Below are 26,691 nucleotides of genomic sequence, written 5' to 3'. Positions count from 1 at the left end.
TTATTTCATCAGATTCTCAAGGATAAATCAGAGCTATGCACATAGCTTTATATGGTCTGTATGTCAACAATTTGTGTCTATTTTAAACATTTTAAAGGGATAGTTCATCCAAAAATGTAAATTCTGCCATCATTTACTGACCCTCAAGTTGTTCCAAACCTCTATTTGAAGAATGTTGGTAACCCAATGATGGACCAAATTGACTTCCATAGTATTTTTTTCCTGATATAGAAGTTAATGGCCTCAGTCAAATGTTTGATGTTCTTTAAAATATCTTCTTTTCTGATCAGCTGAAGAAAGAAACTTTTGGAACTCGAGGGTGAGTTTGGGTGAACTATCCCTTTAAGAGAAATGTATGGGACAAAGTTGATAAACAGATGAATGCACTTCAGACTTAATTAAATGTAATGCAGAATTAAAGTCACCATGAAATCACATTTCACGAATCGACAATTCTTTATTTATGAAATATTGCACTATTTATTATTAGTCTCTTTTTTTTTTTTAAATGTACGTGCCTTGAGATATTTAAACACAATAACTTCCCCTCCTTCATGCAGCTCTTCTCTTCTCTGATGAAGAGGGCGGGGCAACCTGTCACTCACATGAGATCCACCAATAGCAAACCACAACCATTCAAACATCCAATCAATTCCTAATTGACTAAATCAATCCCGCCCCAATCCCGTCCCGTTTCACAAATATAGGGCAGAAAAGGCAGTGGCAACTTCCGAACAATAAAATATTCCTCTGGGCATAAAAGATGATTCTAGGCTTCATGCACGGCTCTTATGAAGCACTTCCTGAATCACTATCCAGGCACGTTGCATACAGTAGAAACACTGCAGCGTACACCCGACTCCCTCCATACTTCACTAGAACTGTTGAAAGACTCTTTACACGGGGCCGGCTGAAGCACAGCCGAGCTGGACAGCACAATGCACACAATATCCTGGAATGAAATAACAAAATAACACAATAACAAAACCGAGCGATTATCAGCAGGGAACTTTGACTCCCAGACTAGCTGATTAAATTCCTCTGCTGTGACTCTATTGTACCATCTTGTTGAACTTCCGCAGCTGTGCTGTTAAAGTAATGAGCATTGTGCTCATTTAAAGGTCCACGGAAAGGTCCACAGAGGTCTAAGCATCCAAACGGGGTAGAGGCTTCAACACAGGATACTTTGCCCTGGGACGTTTCCAGTGGGTACTCATTTTTGGGGGCTTTGATGTGGTCGCGCAGCCTAAATAGGGAGTGACGTGGCTGACAAACGACACAATTGTTGGGCATTGAGCTGATGTTTTGATCCATGTTTGTGATTTTGAAAATGTCTGGGAATGTTTATGATTGTTCAGAAACATCAGTTAGCATTATTGATCAGTGGCTCTGTTCCAGGACAGAGTGAGCTGACTACATACTGTAGGCCATATTTTATGGCATATGTGGCATCACACAGCTATTTCAAAATGTTTGCAGCATAATTATGCTATGTTTTGTATACTGCAAACTTTAACAGAACATTGCAGGCTAACATCTGAAAATATGAGTCCTAAATTTTAGGTAATATAGTTCCTATAATATAAGTCCAATTATTATTATCATACACATTACAACAGAGCAAAAAGACAAGAAATTTAATTTAATATGCCTATAATAATATATATACACTCACCAGTCACTTAATTAGGTATCTGTTCAACTGCTCATTAATGCAATTATCTAATCAGCCAATCACAAGGAAGCAACTCAATGCATTTAGGCATGTAGACATTGTCGTAGATTTTTCCCTAAACCTAACTAACTGGGTCGTCTCCAATCGACGTTCCCTATATAGTCTACCTGGGTCGTCTCCAATCGACGTTCACTATATAGTCTACCTGGGTCGTCTCCAATCGACTTTCCCTTCCTACTCTAAATCTACTTGGGTCGTCTCCAATCGACGTTCCCTATATAGTCTACCTGGGTCGTCCCCAATCGACGTTCCCTTCCTACTCTAAATCTACTTGGGTCGTCTCCAATCGACGTTCCCTATATAGTCTACCTGGGTCGTCCCCAATCGACGTTCCCTTCCTACTCTAAAACTACTTGGGTCGTCTCCAATCGACGTTCCCTATATAGTCTACCTGGGTCGTCCCCAATCGACGTTCCCTTCCTACTCTAAATCTACTTGGGTCGTCTCCAATCGACGTTCCCTATATAGTCTACCTGGGTCGTCTCCAATCGACGTTCCCTATATAGTCTACCTGGGTCGTCTCCAATCGACGTTCCCTTCCTACTCTAAATCTACTTGGGTCGTCTCCAATCGACGTTCCCTATATAGCTACCTGGGTCGTCTCCAATCGACGTTCCCTAACGTCTCCAATCGATGTTTAATATATAGTCTACCTAAATAACTTGCTTCCCTAACTAGCTTTCTTCCTGCACAGGAATAATCGACAGACTTCAGCAAATGTCCTTCAAATGCTTTAATCACGGCCGGTGGATCTCTCGAGCAGTTCTCAGAGAATCTCCCAAAAGAAGAAGCAAGGCTGGAGGATCTCTGACAAATTCCATTGAGAATCCCACCAGCTAACACGAATACAACAGTTTTTATAGAATAGGGAGGTATGGCAAAATTATGAATTTGATTGGTTCTTCATATGCAAACCCTTCTGTTACTAGGTAAAGCAAACTTTGTTTTAATGATTACTTCATTGTTAATCACAAGGTTATAACCTAGTCATCTGTCTAGTTTCATATTTGTTATTTTTACACTCACACAACCGAAGTAAAAGGGGTATGGCAACACAACATACTCACCAAAATCGGACATGGAAGATTGGAAAAACGTTGCCTGGTCTGATGAGTCTATTTCTGCAGCAACATTCAGATGGCCGGATCAGAATTTGGCGTAAACAACATGAAAGCATGGATCATCCTGCCTTGTATCAGCGGTCAGGCTGGTTCTGGTGGTGTAATGGTGTGATTGATATTTTCTTGACACACTTTGGGTCTCTTAGTACCAATTGAGCATCATTTAAACACCACAGCCTGAGTTTTGTTGCTGAACATGTCCTTACCTTTATGACCGCAGTGTATCATCTTCTGATGGCTTCTTCCAGCAGGATTACACATCATGTCACAAAGCTCAAATCTTCTCACACTGGTTTCTTAAACATGACTATAAGTTCACTAAACTCAAACTCCACAGTCACCAGATCTCAATCCAGTAGAGCAGCTTTGGGATGTGGAGGAGCAGGAGATTCACACCATGGATGTGCAGATGACAAATCTGCATTAACTGTGTGATGATATCATGACAATATGGACCAGAATTTCTGAGGAATGTTTACAGCACCTTGTTGAATTTCTGCCATAAATAAAGTGGCCGGTGAGTGTATATATATTTATTTAAAGCAACTCTGCATGTATCCTTATAGCAAACAAGACCAATCTCAAAATGCTTTACAAGCACAGTGAAACCATCTTTAGAAAATGGAAAAGTGTGAGAAGTGTTAAGAAATATACTAATATCCATTCTATTCAATATTCATCTAATTTACTTCAGCCTAATATTGCATCATTAATTAATTGAATCCAATGTTGCAAAGTAATTCTGAATAAAAGCCTCTTGCAAATGCATATAAAAGGCCTAAATGTATAGAGCATATAGCTGCTTATTTGGACAGGGATCTTGTTGGTTTTGGAACAGATCCAGAGTCGGGCTGTGTGGCACAACCTCACGTCCTATATCCTCTGGCGGCCGTTGTACATCCGTCTTCATGCCCGTTTTAAAGGATTTCTACCAAATTTAGTGCTGAGATTAAAAATAGTACCGTGGCGCCCTCTGAATGTCTCCAGGAGGGTGTCTCCTCGTCCGCGGGGGGTAAGGGTGCGCTGGGTCTGCACGTCCACACCGGTGTGCCAGTGTGGGTGCGCTGCAGAAAGACGGCTAAAGGAGATGAAAAGCCTCTGTATAGACTAAATGACCCATGAGGCCTTGAAATCGCTTCTTGTCACATTATATTTCTGCAACCAATGACTTATGAAAAGCAAACAAGTCAGTCTGACCTCTATTGTGATTTCTGAGTGGTTATACAATTGACATTGTACTATTCATCATGAATTCAGCAAAAAAGGAGCCAAAAAGATAAAATGTCAGCCAAGACTATATTAAAACCAGACTATGTCCAGACACTGAGTCAAGATTTGATGACAATCAAAATGATAATAATCATAATGATTCTTGAGCAGTAAATCAGCATATTATAATGATTTCTGAAGGATCATGTGACACTGAAGAAATGATGCTGAAAATTCAACTTTGATCACAGGAATAAATTACATTTTACAATATTTTACTAAATAAAACAGTTTAAATTGTAATAATATTTCACAATATTACTGTTTTTACTGTATTTTTGATCAAATAAATGCAGCCTTGGTGAGCAGAAGACACTCTTTCAAAAACATTGGAAAAAATATATCTTACTGACCCCAACATTTTGTAGTAGCCTATATTTGTGTAATGAAAAAAAAATATATATATATATATATTTGTTTTTTCCACACTCAGACACACACACAGTTTTGCTAAATACATATATGGCTTATTGATTTAATATTTAAAAGAACCGTATGTAAGATTGTGGCCAAAACTGGTACTGCAATCACTTTCAAATTACTGTAGAGCGGTGTATCCCCTCCCCCTCCCACCTGACGCGAGGTTGCCAGTTAGGCTGCAGGATCCAGCAGGAACGTAGGCTGCTACAAGGAGCTTCCAATGGCAAGTGACGAGTCCTACACAGTACGTTTTTTTTCTGTTAATTATGTTTATGCTTCATGAGAGATGTTTTGCGTATTTCGATTCATAACGAGGTCTTTTAGGTTTCGTAACTTAAGACATTTTTTATCCGACACGTTTGTAGCTGCAGCTGTGGTAACTAGAGCAGAGCTGGCAACCCGGATGCCGAAACACTACTGACTTCGTGATTGGTAGATAGGTGGAGGGTGGAGCATCAGGCCAAAACACAACATGACAACATCAACATCAGTTGAGGGCTGCAACTTCACTTCTAAATGACAATATCCTGGCCGGACTACTGTTGTCAGTGATATAAGTATTTGATTTCTTAATGTCTAGTGACATATCAGGGCCATTTTATGATTATTTGAAATACATTTCTTACATACGGTTCCTTTAAGAACTGATCAACTGGAATTTCTACATACACCATTTATTACCGACAAAAAGTTTTCATTTCAGTAAATGATGAGCACAAGGCGACTTTTACTGCAAAACGTTTTTATTTCAACTGACCGCAGAGTATTTGACAGAGGAGCATTTGTACATAAATAAAGGTGCTGGAAAGCACAGCTGTTTGCTCATACAAAATTAAAAAAAGAACATATCATACACTATCTACACACGCCACTTCCTGCTGAGCGGCGCTTAAGAAGGATTGTCAGAAATCCATTTGCACACATTAAAGTCATTGCATTTTTGCATGACATACGTGACAGGAGTTCAAACCGTGTTGAAAGTCTGTCACGGATGTGTCGGTATCATGACCCACTCTGTATTACAACATTCTCCATCTCAAGGCCTGAAATCTTATCGTCCATTCATGGCACATCTTTAATTCAAAATAAGCCTTTTTTCACACACATATGACTTCTGAATAGCAACTGACCAATCATCAGCTCTGAATTTGATTGGGTCATGAGGACACTCACCCCAGTCCAGCTGCTAAACTGGTAATACGACCCTCAAAACTGTGCAAAACAACAAAAAACAAAGCTTTTTCTCTGTCTAAAACAAAAGACATGCAGATTTATTGTTCCCATAATCTTAAAGGCAGCTATAAAAGTGTTGCAGCACCGTTCTGCTCAGGCAAACTTTATCAAAACATCATAATCAATCAAACCTTCTTGCAAAGGGAAAATACTCGGTTTCAATACACTCAAACACACCTACACACAAGCAGACAGCAACACGAACAGCACACTTCTACACAACTACTGCTTCACTCATGAACACAGACACCTAAAGCTTGTGTTTCAAAAACATCATGTTCACATATGCCATGACTCTAGCCAATTCTCTTTATTTGTTCCCCTTCAATTTAACGTTTTGTCCTTCTCTACAAACGTGTGTTTGCAGATGAGGTGCAACTTGGACTGAAAAAATAATACAGATTTTAAGGGGAAAACAATGAAACAATTAAAAACTGTAAAATATTTTGCTAAGTATGCTGTGTTCAGAAAGGAATACTAGCTACTGCATACTATGTAATACACACTGACTGTACACAGTACTTTTTTTTTTTAAAGTAGCATGTGAAATTGTATGCAGTATGTAATCATTGTAATCATGACCTCATTAGGTTGTAAGTTTAATTCAGTTCCATCCTTAAAAAGTTCTTAAAAATAGTTATTTTGCATCTTTAATGCAATTTTGTGGTTATCATCATGGGGTAATTCATGCATATAGAACATTCATACTATGCACACTATACATAACACTGCAAAACTTATTTTCTTAGCATTTTTCATCCTGTTTTCCAGTAATATCTAAATTTATTAAAACGTTTATTAATCAAGTTACATTAACTTAAGCAAAATGACACAAGAAATTAAGTCTTGTTTTCTTCAGAAAGAAATCTTCAGAAGTTTTATGCTTAGCACAAATATCTGCCAATGATTCCCTTTTGAATTAAATTGACTTTTCTTACCCAACTGGCAGATATTTTTTCTCTTTTTAAAGCTTAAACTCGCTTTAAGAATGTGTAGATATTTGTACTGGAAAACAAGTCAAAAGCACTAAATAGAAAACCATTTTTTGCAGTGAACTGCAGCAAAAGAGTAGATTACGCCATTTCAAACAGCGTAAAAACTATAATAGTAGTCATACCGAATTGTATAGAATAGTAGTACTGAAACTTGACTCTTTCTGACTCGCTGAATCCCTCATAAATTCTGAATCAACACATCAGACAGAGCTACAGTCGGCTCAACCTCAACACGCTCATTCCCAGTACACTGTCGCCCTCTGCAGTGCGGCTCTGCTACTGAAAGTCAACTACTAGTTGCATAAAGTTGGAAATAAATAAATAGCCATTATATCAAACGCCCTCATCAATACCATTAACATCTGAAAGCCTTGCACAGTATAACAACAAGCTTTTTCAGGAGAAGTTCAAACTTAAAACAGCTTCATGAATTAGTGCTGGGAAATCTGACAAGCAAAAACACACAATATAAAAAGTCATAAACGGTTGTTTAAAAAGAGAATCATATTCAATTTAAAAAGTCCTAAAGCTGAAGAGATAAGGAATACTTTGGCTTAAATAAACATTGTCAATGACAACAGAAGAAAAGAGCAAAAGGAATCATTTCCCATGAACCTGTGTGTTTCAGTGACTTCCACGTCACTTGTTTCATACAATACATTGTTTTAGACGTCACTCTTGCCACACATGGAATGAACTGTTTGTTTAGTAATGCTTAAATACAGAAATAAACAGGTGGAGTTTGGTTTCGGTCGTTGGAGAGATTCAAAGAAATGAAACATGTAAATAATACTTCAAAATAATTCAATCATTTTAAAAGTGAATGCAGTTGAGTTTGTTCTTGTTTGAAAAATTATATATATATATAGTTATTATAAAACATTATAATAGTTGCATTTGTAAGGTATTATGAAAAACTTTATAATGCATTATAATGCATTAAAATACCTTTAAGATGCATTACATATATATATATATATATATATATATATATATATATATATATATATATATATAAATAAAAGTTATAATGTATTATAATACTTTCCTAATCATAGTTACAGTTTTGACCGCAGCATAACATTTCATATAATACATTAAATTCAGTTTTTAATGCATTATACTCTTTATACTGTTTGTTGTGGGTGGTTGTTAGGCGGCTTTAAAATAAAAATAAAATAAACTCACTTTATTATGAAGCTTTATAATAATTCAGCACTATGGATTTTTTTAACTCGATTATCTGTACACCAGGTAAAAAGCGTTCTCATTCAAACCCGATATTTAACACAAGTTTGTTCGAATCCTTAACCATGAATATTAAGAGCAATAAATAATAGTGATTCTTGCCTTGGTAACTGATTATTCTGTATACTATAAGGCTTCATAAATACCTTTATGATACATTGCATATAAAGCTTCATAGAAAGTGCTAGCAAATAAATATCAAAAAAATTTAAATGCAAACATTTACATTCAAAACAAATCGAATAGTCTTCAACTATAAGGTTGTTATTAGCGTTAAGACATCAAAAATGAATGGTGTTCATGAAAATGAAACAAATACAATGTTTTATCAATAATAAAGCCAGTGGCAGCAGTGAGGTATCGTAAAACACACCGCTCTCGTCACATTCCACATCTCCGTTTCACATGTTCGCTCCTGTTCCTTACACAACTCTAGTTTATACTGTTTTGGTGGAAACTTATGGAAGGCAAATTATTAACAGTGCAATTTCACACGTATGTTGGCAAAGACCCACAAGCGACCGCTTTCATTATGGCATCGGTGTGCCCTTCCACGCGACAGCTTTCAAGTACAATACATGTGTCCAAGTATCCTAAAAATAACAATATTCAAAATAAACCTGTAATGCCAATGCAAAGGAGAAAATCACCTCTTGATTTACACACATAGTCGTACGCCAACCTCTCAAACTTTGTAGAACGTGTCTGTCTTGTCTTTTAAGGCCTGAGGTTTAAGTCCCCATATTCGAGTAGGGAGAGTATTGCCACAGTAATACTGGATGAAATGGGATTACTATGAAATAACATTTGTACAAGGACAAGCTCAGATTTGGCAGGGAATGGGAATCCATGATATAATCGCAGGTGATGGATTACATCATAACAGAACAAAAAGTTGTAGACCATAGTGACTTTTTCAATACTTGTCGTCTTTGCTTTTGAACTAACATTTGATTAAATACTAGGAGTTAAAAATTCACACTGATGTTCCACTGTGTTCCCATATTATAAATAAGGCATTTTTCCATTATGGATACATTTAAATAGGTTACAAGAGACCAGATTACTCCTTAACCTCCTTAAATTAAGGTCCATATTGCATAACCTTCAGATCTTACACTTTTTAGACAGTTTTCAAAATGCAGAAAGTGCTATGTGGAAGCCATTTCTTATGGAGAAGAAAACTGGATGTGATAACACTGTTGGACCAGAGTGAAGATCCATAATCAGACAAACAGGGATGTTTCAGGCCGATCAGGATTACAAAATGTTTAGTGGTGTTTTCCCACACTGATTGAGGATACAGAGACAGATAGACAAATTATTAGAGGATGCTTTTGATGCATCCATCCTGGCTTTATGGCCCAACACCACTCAGTTTTCATAAAGCTGAAGCAATCCGTGTGCAAAAATGTTCAGCAAAGATGAACAGACATCCCAAGATTCATCTCAATCCTCCATCGAGGCAGTTGGCACGTTGAGTGAGTTTCAGTCATTGGCCTATAATGCTGTTTTTGCTTCTTGAAACGTACAATTCTCAGAGGGTTTCATATAGAGGTCCATTGGCCATTAGTGACTCCTAAAGCTCATTTCTTTACACCACAGGCCAATCCTCTGTGGTTTAACCACACTCACCTCGAGCCCGGCTCTTCTGCCGGCTGATTGGCTGTTGGGTGTGTCAATCAATGATGCTTTCCGTCCGTTCAAAGAGTGGCCAAGATCCGTGAGAATGAAATGATGACGGTGAAAGCGGTCTGGCCCACCCCGAACACCAGAGCTTCAAGAGGAGCCATGTCCTTCCCTGCCACACGGTACACGGCCGCCACTGCCGCACCTGACACAGGACAGATGACAGTTATAATACATGAAGACAAACTTTGGTGTCGGCTTGAGAAATTCTATTCTGAAAGCTTGTGGTTGCTAGGTGGTTTCTATGCGGTTGCTGAGGTGTCCTGGGTGGTTACTAGACGGATTGCTGAGTGTTAAGGGTGCATGCTAGTAGGGATGTGGCCAAAGCTGAATACTATCCCAGCTCTTTTTGGTTCACAGAACATTCGCAGAAGGTTCATTTTTGGCTCCTAGAACGTTCTTTTTTAAGGTTTGTTTGTGGTTAGCCAGAAATGTTTTCTCAACGTAAATAGAACGTAAGTTTTGGTTATTCTAACATTACTTTAACGTTAAGAATAACCTAACGTTATTTAAACGCTGTTCTAACGTTCCTTTAACCTCTTTACTCCAATATCATTACCCCAGTTGCAAAATAATAACCTAAAAATAACCATTAGGAAATGTTCTGTGTAAGTTATTTTTAGGTTATTTCCATGCAACGTTCTGGGAACATTATTTTATGGTTGCAAAAAATAAAACCTGAAAAGACGTTATTATTTGGTTCTCAAAAAATTACCAAACGGGAACCAAATACTAACTTAAGGGGAAGGTTCTGTGTTTGCTGGGATGTTTGGAAAGGAAACAACGGATTCTACGAAGCCCCTAAAGGAACATGGTGATGGGAAAAAAATTATGAGTAGATACGTGACAGTGACGCTCAGGAATGTTGCAAACCAAATCCTCCAACATCGCCCTGTCAATCATCTCTCCTTACTATCTGATGTACTAATGTAAACAACTACAGCAGTAAGCCTAACAATGTCCCTTTAGGGGCTCCGTAGAATAGGTTTTACATTTTCCGTGCCTTTCCGAATTCTGATTTAGGCTTCGGGTACATTTCTAGTTGCCAGGGTGTTGTTACGCAGTTGCTAGGGTGTTCTGGGTGCAAACCATATATAATTAGTAATTTATACAGTTTAAAATTCAAATTAAACTTGGTGTGAAATTATTTTTCAATTATACTATAGGTGTTTAGGGAATTATCTATTCAGAAGAAACATCCAAGGCAAAGTTGATAATTAAATTACACATAACCTCCAAGAGATCTCCAAGTCTACAGAGCCACGAAAGAGCAACACCTGAATGATAAAATCTTCCTCTGGGAAATCTCACATCTGAAATTGAAATAGAGATGTTTTTTCTATGACTGTGACTGTGGTTGTTTGCAAAGTTGATACATTTGAAGCCAAAATAATACATCTATAAGGGGCTGCATTCTACATGTTTGTACATTTTAAATCCCTGCAGTCTACTTATAATGTTAGTCAAGGGTTCTTGCACCAAAAACAGTCATAATCTAGCTTGACTATGACTATTTTTTACCTTCTCTCTGACCCTTACAATTAAACAGGCTGTTTTTGCTTCTGTTGTTCTTCTATATGTAAATGCTCTCTCTTATGATTGAAAACCATCCTCGGATATGAAACGTGTCACAACATGCCCACCATGTTGCTGAAAACTGGAAACATGAGTTGATATATAAATGTGGGTCATCATGTGTTAATGAATAAAAGATTTCCACCAAAAATCACTAGACCGGATGTCACTTTAGCCTGGCTCGGCAATTTATGTTCTCTGTTCATCAACTCACACATACGTTATGATAAACAGAAGCTCAAGCATGTTCACTTGACGTGTAAGAACCAATGAGGTTCATTCTCGTGTTACGCAGCACGTTTGAGCTTTAGCAAGAACCAATGAGGTTAATTCTCATGTTACGCAGCACGTTTGAGCTTTAGCAAGAACCAATGAGGTTAATTCTCATGTTACGCAGCACGTTTGAGCTTTAGCAAGAACCAATGAGGTTAATTCTCATGTTACACAGCACGTTTGAGCTTCTGCAAGAACCAATGAGGTTCATTCTCGTGTTACGCAGCACGTTTGAACTTTAGCAAGAACCAATGAGGTTCATTCTCGTGTTACGCAGCACGTTTGAGCTTCTGCAAGAACCAATGAGGTTCATTCTCGTGTTACGCAGCACGTTTGAGCTTCATCAAGAACCAATGAGGTTCATTCTCGTGTTACGCAGCACGTTTGAGCTTCTGCAAGAACCAATGAGGTTCATTCTCGTGTTACGCAGCACGTTTGAACTTTAGCAAGAACCAATGAGGTTCATTCTCGTGTTACACAGCACGTTTGAGCTTTTGCAAGAACCAATGAGGTTCATTCTGGTGTTACGCAGCACGTTTGAACTTTAGCAAGAACCAATGAGGTTCATTCTCGTGTTACACAGCACGTTTGAGCTTCTGCAAGAACCAATGAGGTTCATTCTCGTGTTACACAGCACGTTTGAACTTTAGCAAGAACCAATGAGGTTCATTCTCGTGTTACGCAGCATGTTTGAGCTTTAGCAAGAACCAATGAGGTTCATTCTCATGTTACGCAGCACGTTTGAACTTTAGCAAGAACCAATGAGGTTCATTCTCGTGTTACACAGCACGTTTGAACTTTAGCAAGAACCAATGAGGTTCATTCTCGTGTTACGCAGCATGTTTGAGCTTTAGCAAGAACCAATGAGGTTCATTCTCATGTTACGCAGCACGTTTGAACTTTAGCAAGAACCAATGAGGTTCATTCTCGTGTTACGCAGCACGTTTGAACTTTAGCAAGAACCAATGAGGTTCATTCTCGTGTTACGCAGCACGTTTTGAGCTTCAGCAAGAACCAATGAGGTTCATTCTGGTGTTACGCAGCATGTTTGAGCTTCAGAAAGAGTTTGTTCTTGCGTGTCAAGCGGGATCCTTTGAGCTTATGTTTATGTTCGTTAATCAATGTTTATAGGTGAATAAAAGCCTAAATTCAATCTTTTCATCATATAAAGCGATTAATATTGATTAGTTTTACAACCTCTTTATGAACTTTTTGAAGCGTCAAAGTGATAGTTGCGTAGCTGTAAATGGGGGACAAAACTCACAGATTTCATTAAAAGATCTTCATTTGTGTTTGGAAGATGAACAAAAATCTTGTGGGTTTGGAACGACATGAGGGCTAGTAATTACTGTAATGACAATTTTTTTTCTTTTTTGGGAGAATTAATCCTTTAATGTATACAGTATGTACATGCATATTAATGTGTATCGTGGTGTGAGTAGCTCTTTTAAATAAAAAAAATCATCACACACACACACACACACACACGCACATTAACTGACTAAATGTTTCTGTCTCTAACTTTCTCTCTCTCAGCCAGATCCATATTAATATTAAAGCAGACCTCTGGGAACGGGCACTTCGGCATAGGGTTATTTTTGAATCAAACTACATTTGTGCTAGACTGGAGAACAGCTAACAGCTATAGTTCATTGACACTCTGCCCAACTAGACAATGTCCCTAAAACATTTTCCATTCCAATGCATTTCATCAGTCACAGATACTCTCTAAAAACCACACAGAACACCTCAGCAACTGCATAGCAACACCCCAGCAACCTCCCAGAACACACTAGCATCATGGCGGTGAACATTTTGTTGGATCAGAAACATTTCCCAGTCTTACAGTGACTTGATTACAACAGCAAAATTGTGCGTTAATGAATCATGCACAAAAAGACCATGCACATTTATAAATTTTGAGTTCATGTTGTGTTCGAGAACATGCACACTTGACTTAATGTGCTGATATTGTCTGATTGTCTGTTTCCAGTTTCCAGGCTGAGGGTGACCAGAAGTGGGTGAATGATCTCAATCTATTTTTTAACAGATTCGATCGGCTACCCTCCCCTGCCCCCATCCAGTCCCCCCTGCTGCAATCACCACTATCTGCCTACACAGCAGGCAGCTCCAGCCCCACCTCTCTCTGCACAGCCATCAGCTCGCAGACAATACACAATACACCTAACTTCTCCCCCCTGTCGATTCCCTCCAGTCAACACTCCATCCAATACACACTGCCCCTTACAGAAGCTCAGGTGAGAATGGAGCTCAGGAAGATTAAGGCGAGGAAGGCTGCAGGCCCAGACGGTATCAGCTCCAGGCTCCTTAAGACCTGTGCAGACCAGCTGTGCGGCATATTGCTGTACATATTTGACCTTAGCCTGAAGCTGGGAAAAGTGCCACAGATATGGAAAACATCCTGTGTGGTGCCTGTTCCGAAGACGTCGCGCCCAAAAGACTTCGGAGACTATCGACCAGTAGCACTGACCTCTCATCTGATGAAAACATTGGAGAGGCTGGTGCTTACTCATCTCCGACCTCTGGTGAGTCCATCAATGGATCCACTTCAGTTTGCCTATCAGCCTGGCATTGGAGTGGAAGATGCAATTATCTTCCTTCTAAATCGGGCTATTTCACACCTGGAAAAGGCTGGGAGCACTGTGAGAGTCATGTTCTTTGACTTCTCTAGTGCTTTTAACACTATCCAACCTGCGCTCCTGAGGGATAAGATGGTGTGCATGGGAGTGGACCATCATCTGTCTGCCTGGATTCTGGACTACCTCACAGACCGACCACAGTATGTGAGGACTCGTGGCTGTGAGTCTGACATGATTGTCTGTAACACTGGAGCCCCGCAGGGTACGGTTCTTGCCCCGTTTCTCTTCACCATCTACACGGCAGACTTCATGTTCAGCTCAGCAACCTGTCATCTACAGAAGTTCTCTGATGACTCTGCCATCGTCGGTCTGATTACGGATGATGATGACAGGGAGTACAGAGGACTTGTTCAGAGCTTTGTGGACTGGTGCCAACGGAGCTGCCTCCAGATAAATGCGGGGAAAACGAAAGAACTGGTAGTGGATTTCCGTAGGCACAAACAAACTTTATCACCAGTGAACATTCAGGGAAAGGACATTGGGAGAGTGGACTCTTATAAATACCTGGGTGTTCACCTAAACAACAAATTGGACTGGACAAACAACACTGAGGCAATTTATAAAAAAGGGCAGAGCAGACTCTTTCTGTTGAGGAGATTAAGGTCTTTTGGAGTGCAAGGAGAGCTACTGAAGACTTTTTTTGACTCTGTAGTGGCCTCAGCCATATTCTATGGAGTGGTCTGCTGGGGCAGCAGCATCTCTACTGCAGACAGGAAGAGACTAGACAAGTTGATCAGGAAGGCCAGCTCAGTCCTGGGGATTCCCCTGGATACTGTACAGGAGGTGGGAGAAAGGAGGATGGTAGCAAAACTATCGTCATTGCTGCAGAATGCCTCTCACCCCCTGTATGTAACCGTTACATCACTGAGCAGCTCCTTCAGTCACAGACTGATACATCCTAAGTGTCTGAAGGAGCGGTACAGAAAGTCTTTTCTCCCTGCTGCTGTTAGATTCTACAACCAAAGCTGTTCCCAGTAGACCCACCCCCTTTTTGTATTTATACATTATACTGTGTATATACTGTATATACTGTTATTATTATAGTATGTGTATATTCTCTTTTTATTTATTTGTATTTATTTATTTTTATTTCTAAATTTTTGCTGCTGTAACACTGAAATTTCCCCACTGTGGGACGAATAAAGGATTATCTTATCTTATCTTATCTTATAAGAAGAGCAGAAGTGTGCGAGTACTGACTGGTGATGACCCCTCCGGTGAGCGAGGCCAGGAAGCCCACGCTGATGAGCACCAGTGTGATGAGCCGTCCTCTCTTATGACGCTGCAGCGTCACACACATCAGCAGACCCACGGCACTGTGAACCAACAGAGAGGAGAATAGACACCACAGGAACACCCAGTACCACATTTCTGCAGAGACAACACACAAACACACACACACAGAGAGAAAGAACAAACTAGTTAGAAAGTTTGTTCAGGAAGCACATGCATGAATATGTCAGATGCGTGGCCATCCAATTTTATATAAAATGTTTAACTTTTGGCTGTTCAATCTAAGAATGAGTAAAAAAAAAATACAACAGTAGATGTGTAAAAGTAGTTTAGTAGAATAGTTATTCGTGCATGTTTTTTTCTTTAAAAAGTTCTGCTTTCTGCTTCTTGAGTGAAGAGGAACTACAATGTGTTAAAGGAACACTAACACAGTTCTGCAACACACTTTATTAAAGTTAACAGATTGCAACAGTTTTTGTTATGAGATCACATTAATCTGTCATTTATCTGAATTACTTTTAAAAATACCTTTTATGTGACTTTATTGTTTCACCCTCATCCCACACCCAGACTTTCAATCTCATAATGCGAATATTTGATTATACACAAATTATGACTGTCACTGAGTTTTGATGTTATTTTCACCACGACCAGCAATTTTCCCACTAATATAATCTAGGACTATAAAGGTAGTGTACTTGGTTACCAAGGAGAAGAGCAGGAGATGAAGACAAAGATTAAATGTTGTTCTTTCGAACTTTCTACTTATCAAACAATCATGAAAAAAATGCATCACGGTTTCCACCAAAATAGGAAGCAGCGCAACTGATTTCAACATTGATGATAATATGATTTTTTCTTGAGCAGCAAGTCATATTAGAATGATATGTGAAGGATCATGTGACACTAAGACTGGAGTAATGATGCTGAAAATTCAGATTTGATCACAGGAATAAATTACATTTTAAAATATATTCAAAAAGAAAACCGTTATTTAAAATTGGAATAATATTTCACAATATTACAGTTTTGACTATTTTTTATCAAATAAATGCAGCCTTGGTGAGCAGAAGAGACAAGAATATGTTAAAAAGAAGAATCCAGATTTTTGAAAGGAATTGTAATGAGGTAAAAATGCAAAAAAGCATGAAAATATAATTAATTGTGATGTGTGTGTGTGTGTGTGTGTGTGTGTGTGTGTGTGTGTGTGTGTGTGTGTGTGTGTGTGTGTGTGTGTGTGTGTGTTTAGGAATGCTGGAATTGAAATTTGCCACAGCAAGACAAATGAATGAGTCAGTCCAAAATGTTTCAAATGTGATTTCCACCACATAATATTATTAAACACAATTTCAGATGTGGTGCACAAAACATTTGTTGGCAGAATGAATGAATAAATAAATAAATAAATAAATAAATAAATAAGTAAATCAGTAAATAAATAAATAAATAAATAAATCAGTGGGGAAAAAAGAGACAAAAATGACAGAATTCTACTATGATATGGATATGCACACTTGAAACACAGTCAATTAAATAAACAACATTTGTATAAATGTTCACAAGACGATGCTCATAGTTGAAGAAATGCTAGTGAGAGTCTCCCGTCAGAACCCATCTTAACCGAGCAGAACACATTGTACTTACAACAGTGAACTTCGATAAATACTCTCCCAATATCACCAACCTTGCTTTCTCATAAACTATCTGGTCCACTTTCATATACTCTCTCTCTTTAACACTCTGTATACGTCTCTCAGTCCTCCATTGGGGCTTGAAGACTGTTATTATTTAAGTGCCTGGTCCACACAGATCAGTGGAGAGTAAATGGACAGTCTGTCTCCACTGAGAGAGATTCAGACGGCTCTGGATCGTTCCAGAAGATTCCATGACATCTCTGCTCAACAACAAAACTGATGATCAAACTGCTGTTGTCATGAACTCTGGGAAATGCAGCTCCACATAAATGAAAAATGCTTGAGAAACCAACACGCTCGGGCAGATATACTGCTGACAGCTGTAATTTAACATGTCAAAGCAAACGCGTCAAATAACGAACTGCATAGTTGCACATGAAACGCTGTATAGTGCTGATCAGAGCGCTTGTACCCTGAAGCATGAAGAGACATTGTGCCATTAACACCCTGTGTTCATTCAACACAGAAATGAATTTTCAGCATCATTCCTCCGGCCTTCAGTGTCACATGATCCTTCAAATCATTCTAATATGCTGATTTGCTTCTCAAGAAACATTTCTGATTATTATAAATGAGGAAAACCATTTTTGCTGCTTAATATTTTTGTGGAAACTGTGACACAACTACTGTTCAATAGTTTGGAGTAGGTTTTTTGAAAGAAATTAATACTTTTATTCAGCAAGGAAGGACAGCCTCAGCCTCCGCAGGGTGGCTGGGCGATCCCTTAGAGATAGTGTGAGAAGCTCGGTCACTCGGGAGGAGCTCAGAGTAGAGCCGCTGCTCCTCCACATCGAGAGGGGTCAGCTGAGGTGGCTCGGGCATCTTTTCCGGATGCCTCCTGGACGCCTTCCCGGGAAGGTGTTCCGGGCATGTCCCACCGGGAGGAGACCTCAGCCTCCCCGGGAAAGTCTATGCCAGGGTACTGGAGAGGAGAATACGGCCGATAGTAGAACCTCGGATTCAGGAGGAACAGTGTGGTTTTCGTCCCGGTCGTGGAACACTGGACCAGCTCTATACCCTCTCCAGGGTTTGCCCAACCAATCCACATGTGCTTTGTGGATTTGGAGAAGGCAGTCAACTGTGTCCCTCGCGGGATCTTGTGAAGGGTGCTCTGGGAGTATGGGGTTTGGGGCCCTTTGCTAAGGGCTGTCCGGTCCCTGTACGACCGGAGCAGGAGCTTGGTTCGCATTGCCGGCAGTAAGTCAGACTGGTTCCCGGTGCATGTTGGACTCCAGCAGGGCTGCCCTTTGTTGCCGGTTCTGTTCATAATTTTTATTTTTTTGTAAAAAAAATACAAAGGGTGTCAGGTTTGCGGACCACGCGATTTCATCTCTGCTCTTTGCGGATGATGTTGTCGTGCTGGCCCCATCAGACCAGGACCTTCAGCATGCACTGGGACGGTTTGCAGCCGAGTGTGAAGCGGCTGGGATGAGAATCAGCACCTCCAAATCCGAGGCCATGGTTCTCAGTCGGAAAAGGGTGGTTTGCCCGCTTCAGGTTGGTGGAGAGTTCCTGCCTCAAGTGGAGGAGTTCAAGTATCTTGGGGTCTTGAGGGAAGGATGGAACAGGAGATTGACAGACGTATCGGTGCAGCTTCTGCAGTAATGCGGTCGATGTACCGGTCTGTCGTGTTGAAGAAAGAGCTGAGCCGCAAGGCGAAGCTCTCGATTTACTGGTCAATCTACGTTCCTACTCTCACCTATGGTCATGAGCTGTGGGTCATGACCGAAAGGACAAGATCCCGGATACAGGCGGCCGAAATGAGCTTTCTCCGCAGGGTGGCTGGGCGATCCCTTAGAGATAGGTTGAGAAGCTCGGTCACTCGGGAGGAGCTCAGAGTAGAGCCGCTGCTCCTCCACATCGAGAGGGGTCAGCTGAGGTGGCTCGGGCATCTGTTCCGGATGCCTCCTGGACGCCTACCCGGGAAGGTGTTCCGGGCATGTCCCACCGGGAGGAGACCCCGGGGAAGACCTAGAACACGCTGGAGGGACTATGTCTCCCGGCTGGCCTGGGAACGCCTCGGTGTCCCCCCGGAAGAGCTGGAGGAAGTGTCTAGGGAGAGGGTAGTCTGGGCATCCCTGCTTAGACTGCTGCCCCCGCAACCTGGCCCCGGATAAGCGGAAGAAGATGGATGGATGGATGGATGGAAGGACACATTAAATTGATCAAAAGCGACAGAAAATTTATACTTTTTATAATGTTACAAAAGATTTATATTTTGAGTAAATGCTGCTCTTTTGAACTCTCTTTTGAACTCAACTAGTCATCAAAGAATTCTACAAAAATATGAAGCAGCAAAACATGTTTTCGACATAAATTGTTTCTTGAGCAACTCAAGCATATTCTCAGCTTATTAGAATGATTTTTCTCACACACACACACACACACACACACACACAGTATATATGAAGAGTTCAGATGCAAAAGCCTCTAAGTGCCATCTGAAATTTTCTTCTAGAATGATCATTTTTATGAAGCTCATATATTTAAGTTCAGTAATTTCACTTAAATGGCAATGGGTGAACAAGCTCCATCGCACACCTGCAGGTAATAGGTGCGTAGGATAATAAGACCAGGTGGATCGTTTCAATAGACAAGCAATTCCCGCACACTATCGTAACTTGCAAAGAAGTTCTTAGTTGGTGGAGCGATTTGTCTGGTTCATTCCGATAACGAACGAGACTCCGGCATGCTAACTAGTTACGCGGCCCCGAGCGAATAAATATTACTTCTTTGCAAGTTACGATAGTGTGCGGGAATTGCTTGTCTACTTAAATGGCAATGAAAATGACCTATTAATTGCCATTTAAGTGAAATTACTGAACTTAAATAAACGAGCTTGATAAAAATGATCATTCTAGAAGAAAATTTCAGAGGTTTTTGCATCTGAACTCTTCATATATTTATATGGTCTGTCTAAAGATTCTGATTGGTTTGAGGGTGTGCAATAAAGCCGTTTAATGCACAGGTCAGTTTAATCACGGTTCTATATTATTGCGCTGTTTTCATTATTTTATAAATATTAATTAATTAACTTCGCTACTGAATCGCTAGATTATATTACTCAGCAAGGACGTTGTAACCACAGTTTCTTTTAAGTAATTAAACTCACAGCTTCATTGCTAGAAGAGAGACACTGCAAAGATGCAGGTAATTCATAATTCATACACACACACACACACACATATCTCTCTCTCTATAATATTTATTTGAACGAATCTCTCGCGATAGGCTGATTCATTCAAATAAATGTAATAATTTAATCAAATAAATGTAACCTTACCACACTACTTTATCTCTATGTCTGATTTAAAGCTGACAGACAGAAAGCTAGATCTAATGAGTGGTAGCTGATATATACTGTATATTCTCTGTGCATGTATGTAACCCATACTGCATTTAGACCAACCAAGTTAGTGCACACACATTAGGAGTAGTGAGTAGTGAACACACACACAGCAAACCGTGGACAGCCATTTTTGCAGTGGCACTCAGGGAGTGATTGGGGGTTAGGTGCCTTGTTCAAGGTCAAGGTCCTGTCATTTCCTCCCGGTATTGAGAATCGAACCCGCAACCTTCGGGTTTACCAGTCTGACTCTCTAACAATTAGGCCATGACTACACATCATATGTGTAAATGACTAAAGACTAACACACAAACACAATGTATTGATTAAGCTATAAACTGCCGCTCACATGCTAAGTGAGACGTAACATCCAGACAGAGAAGGCTTTTGTGCTGGAGGTCTGTAAACAAACACACACACACACACTGTTATCAGTAAACTGGGCCAGACTGGGCAGAAAAGCCTCAGATCATCCATGATCAGCCAAAACTGAATGATGCTGATGGAAAGTATTCCTTAAATGTACTACTGACCCACAGAGAGACACTCATTTTTTTACCTACAAAAAACTATGAAGAACCAAACAAAAGTAAACACTGAACAGAAACGCGTGACAGGTTATGGTAGGTTACTCTAATGTATACATAGATTATCAGGAGATATTTTGAAGGTCATCTTGTCACAAAACAAGAGGGATGGGTCAATGTAAAGCGTTCGCTTGTGAAAGGCCTCTTTGAACACCCTGGGTTTTCGTCGTGTCAACAAAGCAGTTTCCGAGGTGACAAAAAGCCTCTTTTGTCAAGCTGTCAATGGTCATAGTCAGTGACAATGTTCTTTAACATCAGCACAGTACAAACAGCCAAAATTCTTATTCCAATTAAGCGAGCACGCATAAACAAACATGCTATAACCTAGCGCTATCTAACTCTGTGGCGAACCACAATAAACATAGCCAAATGCTAAACGAGATAATGATCACCAAACAAGAAGTAGCAAAGTTGTCACACGTCTACTGCTAACAGGGTTTAAACTTTTTATGAAAGCATTAAGTTTCTACTTCCACACAGGAAACTCAATAGCTGCATACTGAGATAATTACAACTTCATTGGGGGTATAATGGATGTTTCTATGTTGGTTTTGATATCACAGTGAGATCGTATTATTAGCAGCGTCTGGCAGACGATAAAAATACAGACTTGCACTAAAAAAGAATCAACCACAACCCCTAATGTTGTGACCGAGTTTATCCACAGGAAACCAGTTTTCTTTAGAAATATGCATTAACATGTTTTTTTAATATATATAAATTATGAATACTTCAATTCAGCAAGGATGAAGCATTAAATTAAACAAGACATTTATAATGTTGCAAAAGATTTTTGCAAAAAAAAAATTGTTTTATATTTTATTATTTATATTTTTGGTTTGCACAAAAATATTAAGCAGCCCAACTGTTTTTTTAACATTGTTAATAATCAGAAATGTTTCTTGAGCAGCAAATCATCATATTAGAATGATTTCTGAAGGATCATGTGACACTGAAAACCAACGTTTATAAGAACACACTGTTTACCCAAAGGCACAAACAACTGTTAAGTAGGCAGAACTCTGTCTCCTTCATAAACAGCAGAAGGAAATGAAATGACTAAATAGGCTTGTTTCACTGACCAAAACAGGAAACACCATTAACTTTCCTCTCGAGTCATAATCTCCCTGCGTTCTCTGTGAGTCTCTGTGCTTCTGCACCTGTGCTGTTCCTTCACATCATCACAAAAAGTGATGCGTAACACATCTGAACACATCTGTCTCTGTCAGCGGCGGGGGGGCTGAGGTTCATGTTCTAACCAATGCTGAGATGCCACCTCACCCCATCACGTTCTTCAGCCAAAAAACTATATTTTGTCATTATTTACTATTATGCAGTTGCACAAATAAATGTATGGAATTTTCATGGTGCTTTTTTGGTCACGCTGCCCTGTTTTTATGTAGAAAAGAGCTACAAAATATTCTTACAAATTTCTCTTTGACTGCCATGCTTTGGAATGCAGTGTTTTCTTTGTCACTAGACTAGTGACTTTTAGTGATTTTTGGACTGCTAGTCGGTCACTAAATATACTCTTTCTGATATCTGACAGAAAATATGTAAATGAGAACAGCTTTTATTGGACATTCGGCTGTATATTGTATTAAAATACAGTATGTGAGCCGGATTGAGAGAAAACAGATGTAAAGACAGTTGCCGCATTACGTCATTTAGCGACATTAAGCTACTTTTTGAGCACTGTTGGAATGACACAAGGGTGGGTGAGTAATAAATGACTTTTTTTTTATTCATGAGTGAATTATTTGCTATCTCACATGCTACCCGTCCTGCAGTTCTCTCTTAAGTTGCATCATGTGTTGCGTCATGCCAGATGTCCACCACAAGATTGCAAAAATTATAATCTCTGAAAATCTCGGAAGTGAAAGGATGGGTGTGTGTCGTGCCTCATGCACCATAAAACCGGCGTACACTTGTTCCCTAGAAATGCTTCATGCTGCCTTCCAGTCACATTCATTTACCTGCTGTGGTCTGGCTTTTATATTACATCACATTGTTCATCCAGACTCCAGTTTTATGCTGGAATCAAAAACCAGTTTTGCTTCAGGGCCCAGATTTTACATCAAGTGACCCAACAAAATACAAAAACTCAATCGCACAAATGTTAACAAGATATTTTAAAAATGGACTGGATATATATATGTGTGTGTGTGTGTGTGTGAAATAGAAATCTTTTGTAACATTATAAATGTCTAGTAATTATTACATATGTGTATATTCGTGCATGTTTTATGCACTTTTTGGGTCATAACCACAGTCTATGGTCATAACTCACCAATTAAGAACCACTGCAATCAGTCAAAAACAAATCACAACATCCGTTTCATATACACAACTAAATCATTTAAGGTAGTTGTTCATACAACTATGGGTGTATAGTAGCTATCTAATCTGGACCCTTGAAAAGGAAATGAAGTATTCTTTGGGAGCTTATGGGGAGGTTTTTCCATTGAAGGTTACACCCTTGTCAACGAATGGATGTTTTTACACAGTATTCGTAGCCTGGTCTCACTCATGTCACTAGTCACTAGCACACAATCTACAAGGCAAGCCTGTATAATGCTGCACAACAGAAGCCCATGAGCACAGTATCATGTGGAGACCAATATGGTGAAGGTAATTACTAATGATTACTCCACTACACGAGCCGAGAGCCGCCAGAAACCATGCAATGATTCAAGATTAACTAAAGATTGATGGGTGGCACAATGCTTTTTAGAGGTTCAAAATCGGACTGGCTGAATGCATTAGAGCATTACAGTCAAAGCTTTTACTCCTAATACACAAAAACAGACAACTCACAGTCAGGTGCATGGGGAACTATTCTTACTATAACACATACTATATATAATTTTTTTGGACATGGTGCCATTGTAAAATTATCATTTAGACACAACTATGATGGTAATACCATGGTATTTATTGAAATACTGTACTAAAAATAAAAATAAATGTAAGAAAAACCTAAAAAATATCATAATGATACATAGGCTACCTTGATACTGAATGATTACCATGTTATAGCATGTTATTTGCCAAAACAAAAAAATATACTACCCTTACGAAAAGTACTTTGGCAATATCATTACCGTGTTTTCTGAACATGTTCCAAGATAAAATCATATTTTTCCCACATTTACCATGGTCTTCTTCACTATGATGTTTTATATATAGGCAGGCTATCAAAGCAGACTGCACACACACGATGCCACGATGTACAGTATAGTTCACTGGCAATACACACTTCCTATTATATTAAGTACTGCATGCAATACTATACATGACGTATTATTCATTTAGCATGTAAGCACAGAGTATACAATGTGATGTGAAGTGTGACCTTGTTCAGATGGGATGCGCACAGCTGCTCGTGTTCCTGCCGGTACAATAGACTGACCGGTGTGTGGAGAGGCGTGTGCGCGCGTCTGGATGACACACATGAACCCGTTTCACCCGATCTTTCTCCTCTCGTGAACGTACCTGTGAAGTGCTGTAGGGTCGGTACCGTGCCCTGGACCCACAGGCTGAGCACTTGCTGCACCGAGAGATTAATGGAATAATCCTTATTCATGTTCGCGCTGGGCGGCTGGAGCACGGCCCTCTTGCTCAGATATCTGACCGAGAATGGGGGACACATGGAGCCGGTTCACCGGGGCCGCGGCTCGCTGGAGGAGGATGGCGGAGCGCCGGTCCGTCTGATCAGCTGCTGCTCAGGGGCCATGATGGGTACGGCTGACACACACATACACACACACACACACACACACACACTCTCTCTCTCACACTCACCACACACATTCACACACACACGCGCGCACACACACCAGCAGCGCTTCTGGATGGCGCTTAAAGGCGCAGCGCTCTTAAAGGGAGGTGAACATCACATTTTACACTACGATCAAATACAGCAGTTTATGAATGAATGATACAAAAATCATAATTACTTAATTCAGCTATAGATATATATATAACAAGTACCTAGTATATATTAGTATATATATATATATACACATAGTATATATATAATAACTAGTATACTAGTACCTAGTATATTTAACTAGTACCTAAACTAACTGTTAAATACTACTACTATAATTGTAGTAATTTAAGCAAAATTAAATAAGGTAACAACAATAGTAACTGTTATAGATGCATAGATAATTAAGTTAAACCAAATGCTATACAATTTGTATAATTAAATGTCAATTATATAAAATATTAAACAAATACGACTATTACTACTACTACTACTACTACTACAAGCCTAATAATATTAGCAATTTCTGCAATATTAAATAAAAATAATATTAATAAAAACAAAACAATAATAAGTGTGATTGTGGTTATTAATATTATTATATAATAGGATAATAATAATGCTTTAAGTTAAGTTAAACCAGATTCTATAAAATAATATTAGTTTGTATATTTTAATATCAATTAAATATTTAATATAAAATAATAATAATTATTGTTTTTATTACTGCTAATAATATTAACAATAATTATTTGATTACTTACAACTTATTGATATGTTATATGATTTGATTTTGATTATATAAGCTACTTCTACTAGTACAATAATAATCTTCTTCTTCATCATCATCATCATCATCTAGAATATTTTCTAGTCTTGCCTCCTCTTACTAAGTGAGAAAAGTTGTTGCTGTTATGGAAAAATTGTGCCAAATAAAACCAATCTATTTTTTAGAAACATCTTACCATCTTTGCTATCTAGGAAGTGTAGACATTAAGAAGTAATATTAATGTCTGAGCATTTCCTAAATAAATTGAAGAAGCTTTCCTAAGCTCCTGGCAGTTTGTGGAAGAGATTATAGGCTTAAACATGTTCCCTGTAACTACACATACATAATAATTTAGCAAATACAGATTGCACTGCATACGCCAAAGCACTGAAATGTATGAAGAAAAATGTGCCGCCAACCTAACCTCATACACTATTGATTAATCATGCAATACTAAACATAAAAGTAAAATAAGATGCTCTTAGCTCTTAGGACAATGAAGTTCCCAGAACAGGTTCATGGACTCGGATTAAAACGTAAATATGTGATTTTCAGTGACATAAGCGGAGCAGCTTCTGTTCCTCAAACACACACACCCTGATCATTTTCCCACTATTTATCCACCTGACATTTGAGCCTACACTTGTTGTATTACCTTACAAACCCAAACCTCTCCGCTTCTGCTTTCTCATTGTAAAAACGCTCCATTGTTGGAACAATATGAAATGATGTCTGAATCGCAGGTCACGTGAGGAGCCCAGAGAACACCACACCAAAGGACTGGATGGATTAGTTTGAAGGCAAACACCTGACACATGATCAGAGCTGGGATAGGAATGACTTCTGGACCCTTTTGTGAAGAAATCCCAGCTCCTCTAAATGGCCGAAGGGTGTGTTTCCAAAGGCAGAAGAAGGAATCGTTCAACTCCATGAGCATTGTGGGACTTAAAAGCATCACTTGCTGCTTGTACACAAACCTACCGGCCACAGAAATGAATTCAAGTGTCAATCAGTTACAATCATTCAGTTTGTACAAATGAAGAACTTATAAAACTAAGATTATAAAGTAATA

General features: G+C 39.2%; 1 protein-coding gene across 2 annotated transcripts; it reads right to left on the bottom strand.

Moving 5' to 3' along the window:
- Window positions 1–7,786: 7,786 nt before the first annotated feature.
- Window positions 7,787–24,965, bottom strand: tmem170b (transmembrane protein 170B). 2 transcript variants are annotated; one of them, XM_084423233.1, is made up of 3 exons: window positions 24,434–24,534; window positions 15,419–15,589; window positions 7,787–9,855 (listed from the first exon to the last, which is right to left on the bottom strand). In XM_084423233.1, the coding sequence occupies exons 1-3, from the start codon at window positions 24,531–24,533 to the stop codon at window positions 9,725–9,727; spliced, it is 402 nt and encodes a 133-aa protein (XP_084279359.1). In that variant the 5' UTR covers window position 24,534; the 3' UTR covers window positions 7,787–9,724. The 2 variants fall into 2 exon arrangements, with proteins under 2 accessions (XP_084279359.1, XP_084279358.1); XM_084423232.1 differs by lacking the exon at window positions 24,434–24,534 and adding an exon at window positions 24,574–24,965 and having other exon boundaries at window positions 7,788–9,855.
- Between the last annotated feature and the right edge of the window lie 1,726 nt (window positions 24,966–26,691).

Source organism: Rutilus rutilus (genome assembly GCF_951802725.1).
Source record: "Rutilus rutilus genome assembly, chromosome: 11".
Classification (NCBI taxonomy): domain Eukaryota; kingdom Metazoa; phylum Chordata; class Actinopteri; order Cypriniformes; family Leuciscidae; genus Rutilus; species Rutilus rutilus.
This window is presented reverse-complemented; position numbering and strand designations above follow the sequence as displayed.

Coding starts and splice junctions, on each gene's coding strand:
- tmem170b (XM_084423232.1), bottom strand. CDS start 24,730: ATGTGTCCCCCATTCTCGGTCAGATATCTGAGCAAGAGGGCCGTGCTC. Junction 15,590..24,573: donor GACCCTACAGCACTTCACAG/GTACGTTCACGA, acceptor TTGTCTCTGCAG/AAATGTGGTACTGGGTGTTC. Junction 9,856..15,418: donor CACCGGAGGGGTCATCACCA/GTCAGTACTCGC, acceptor GTCCTGTGTCAG/GTGCGGCAGTGGCGGCCGTG.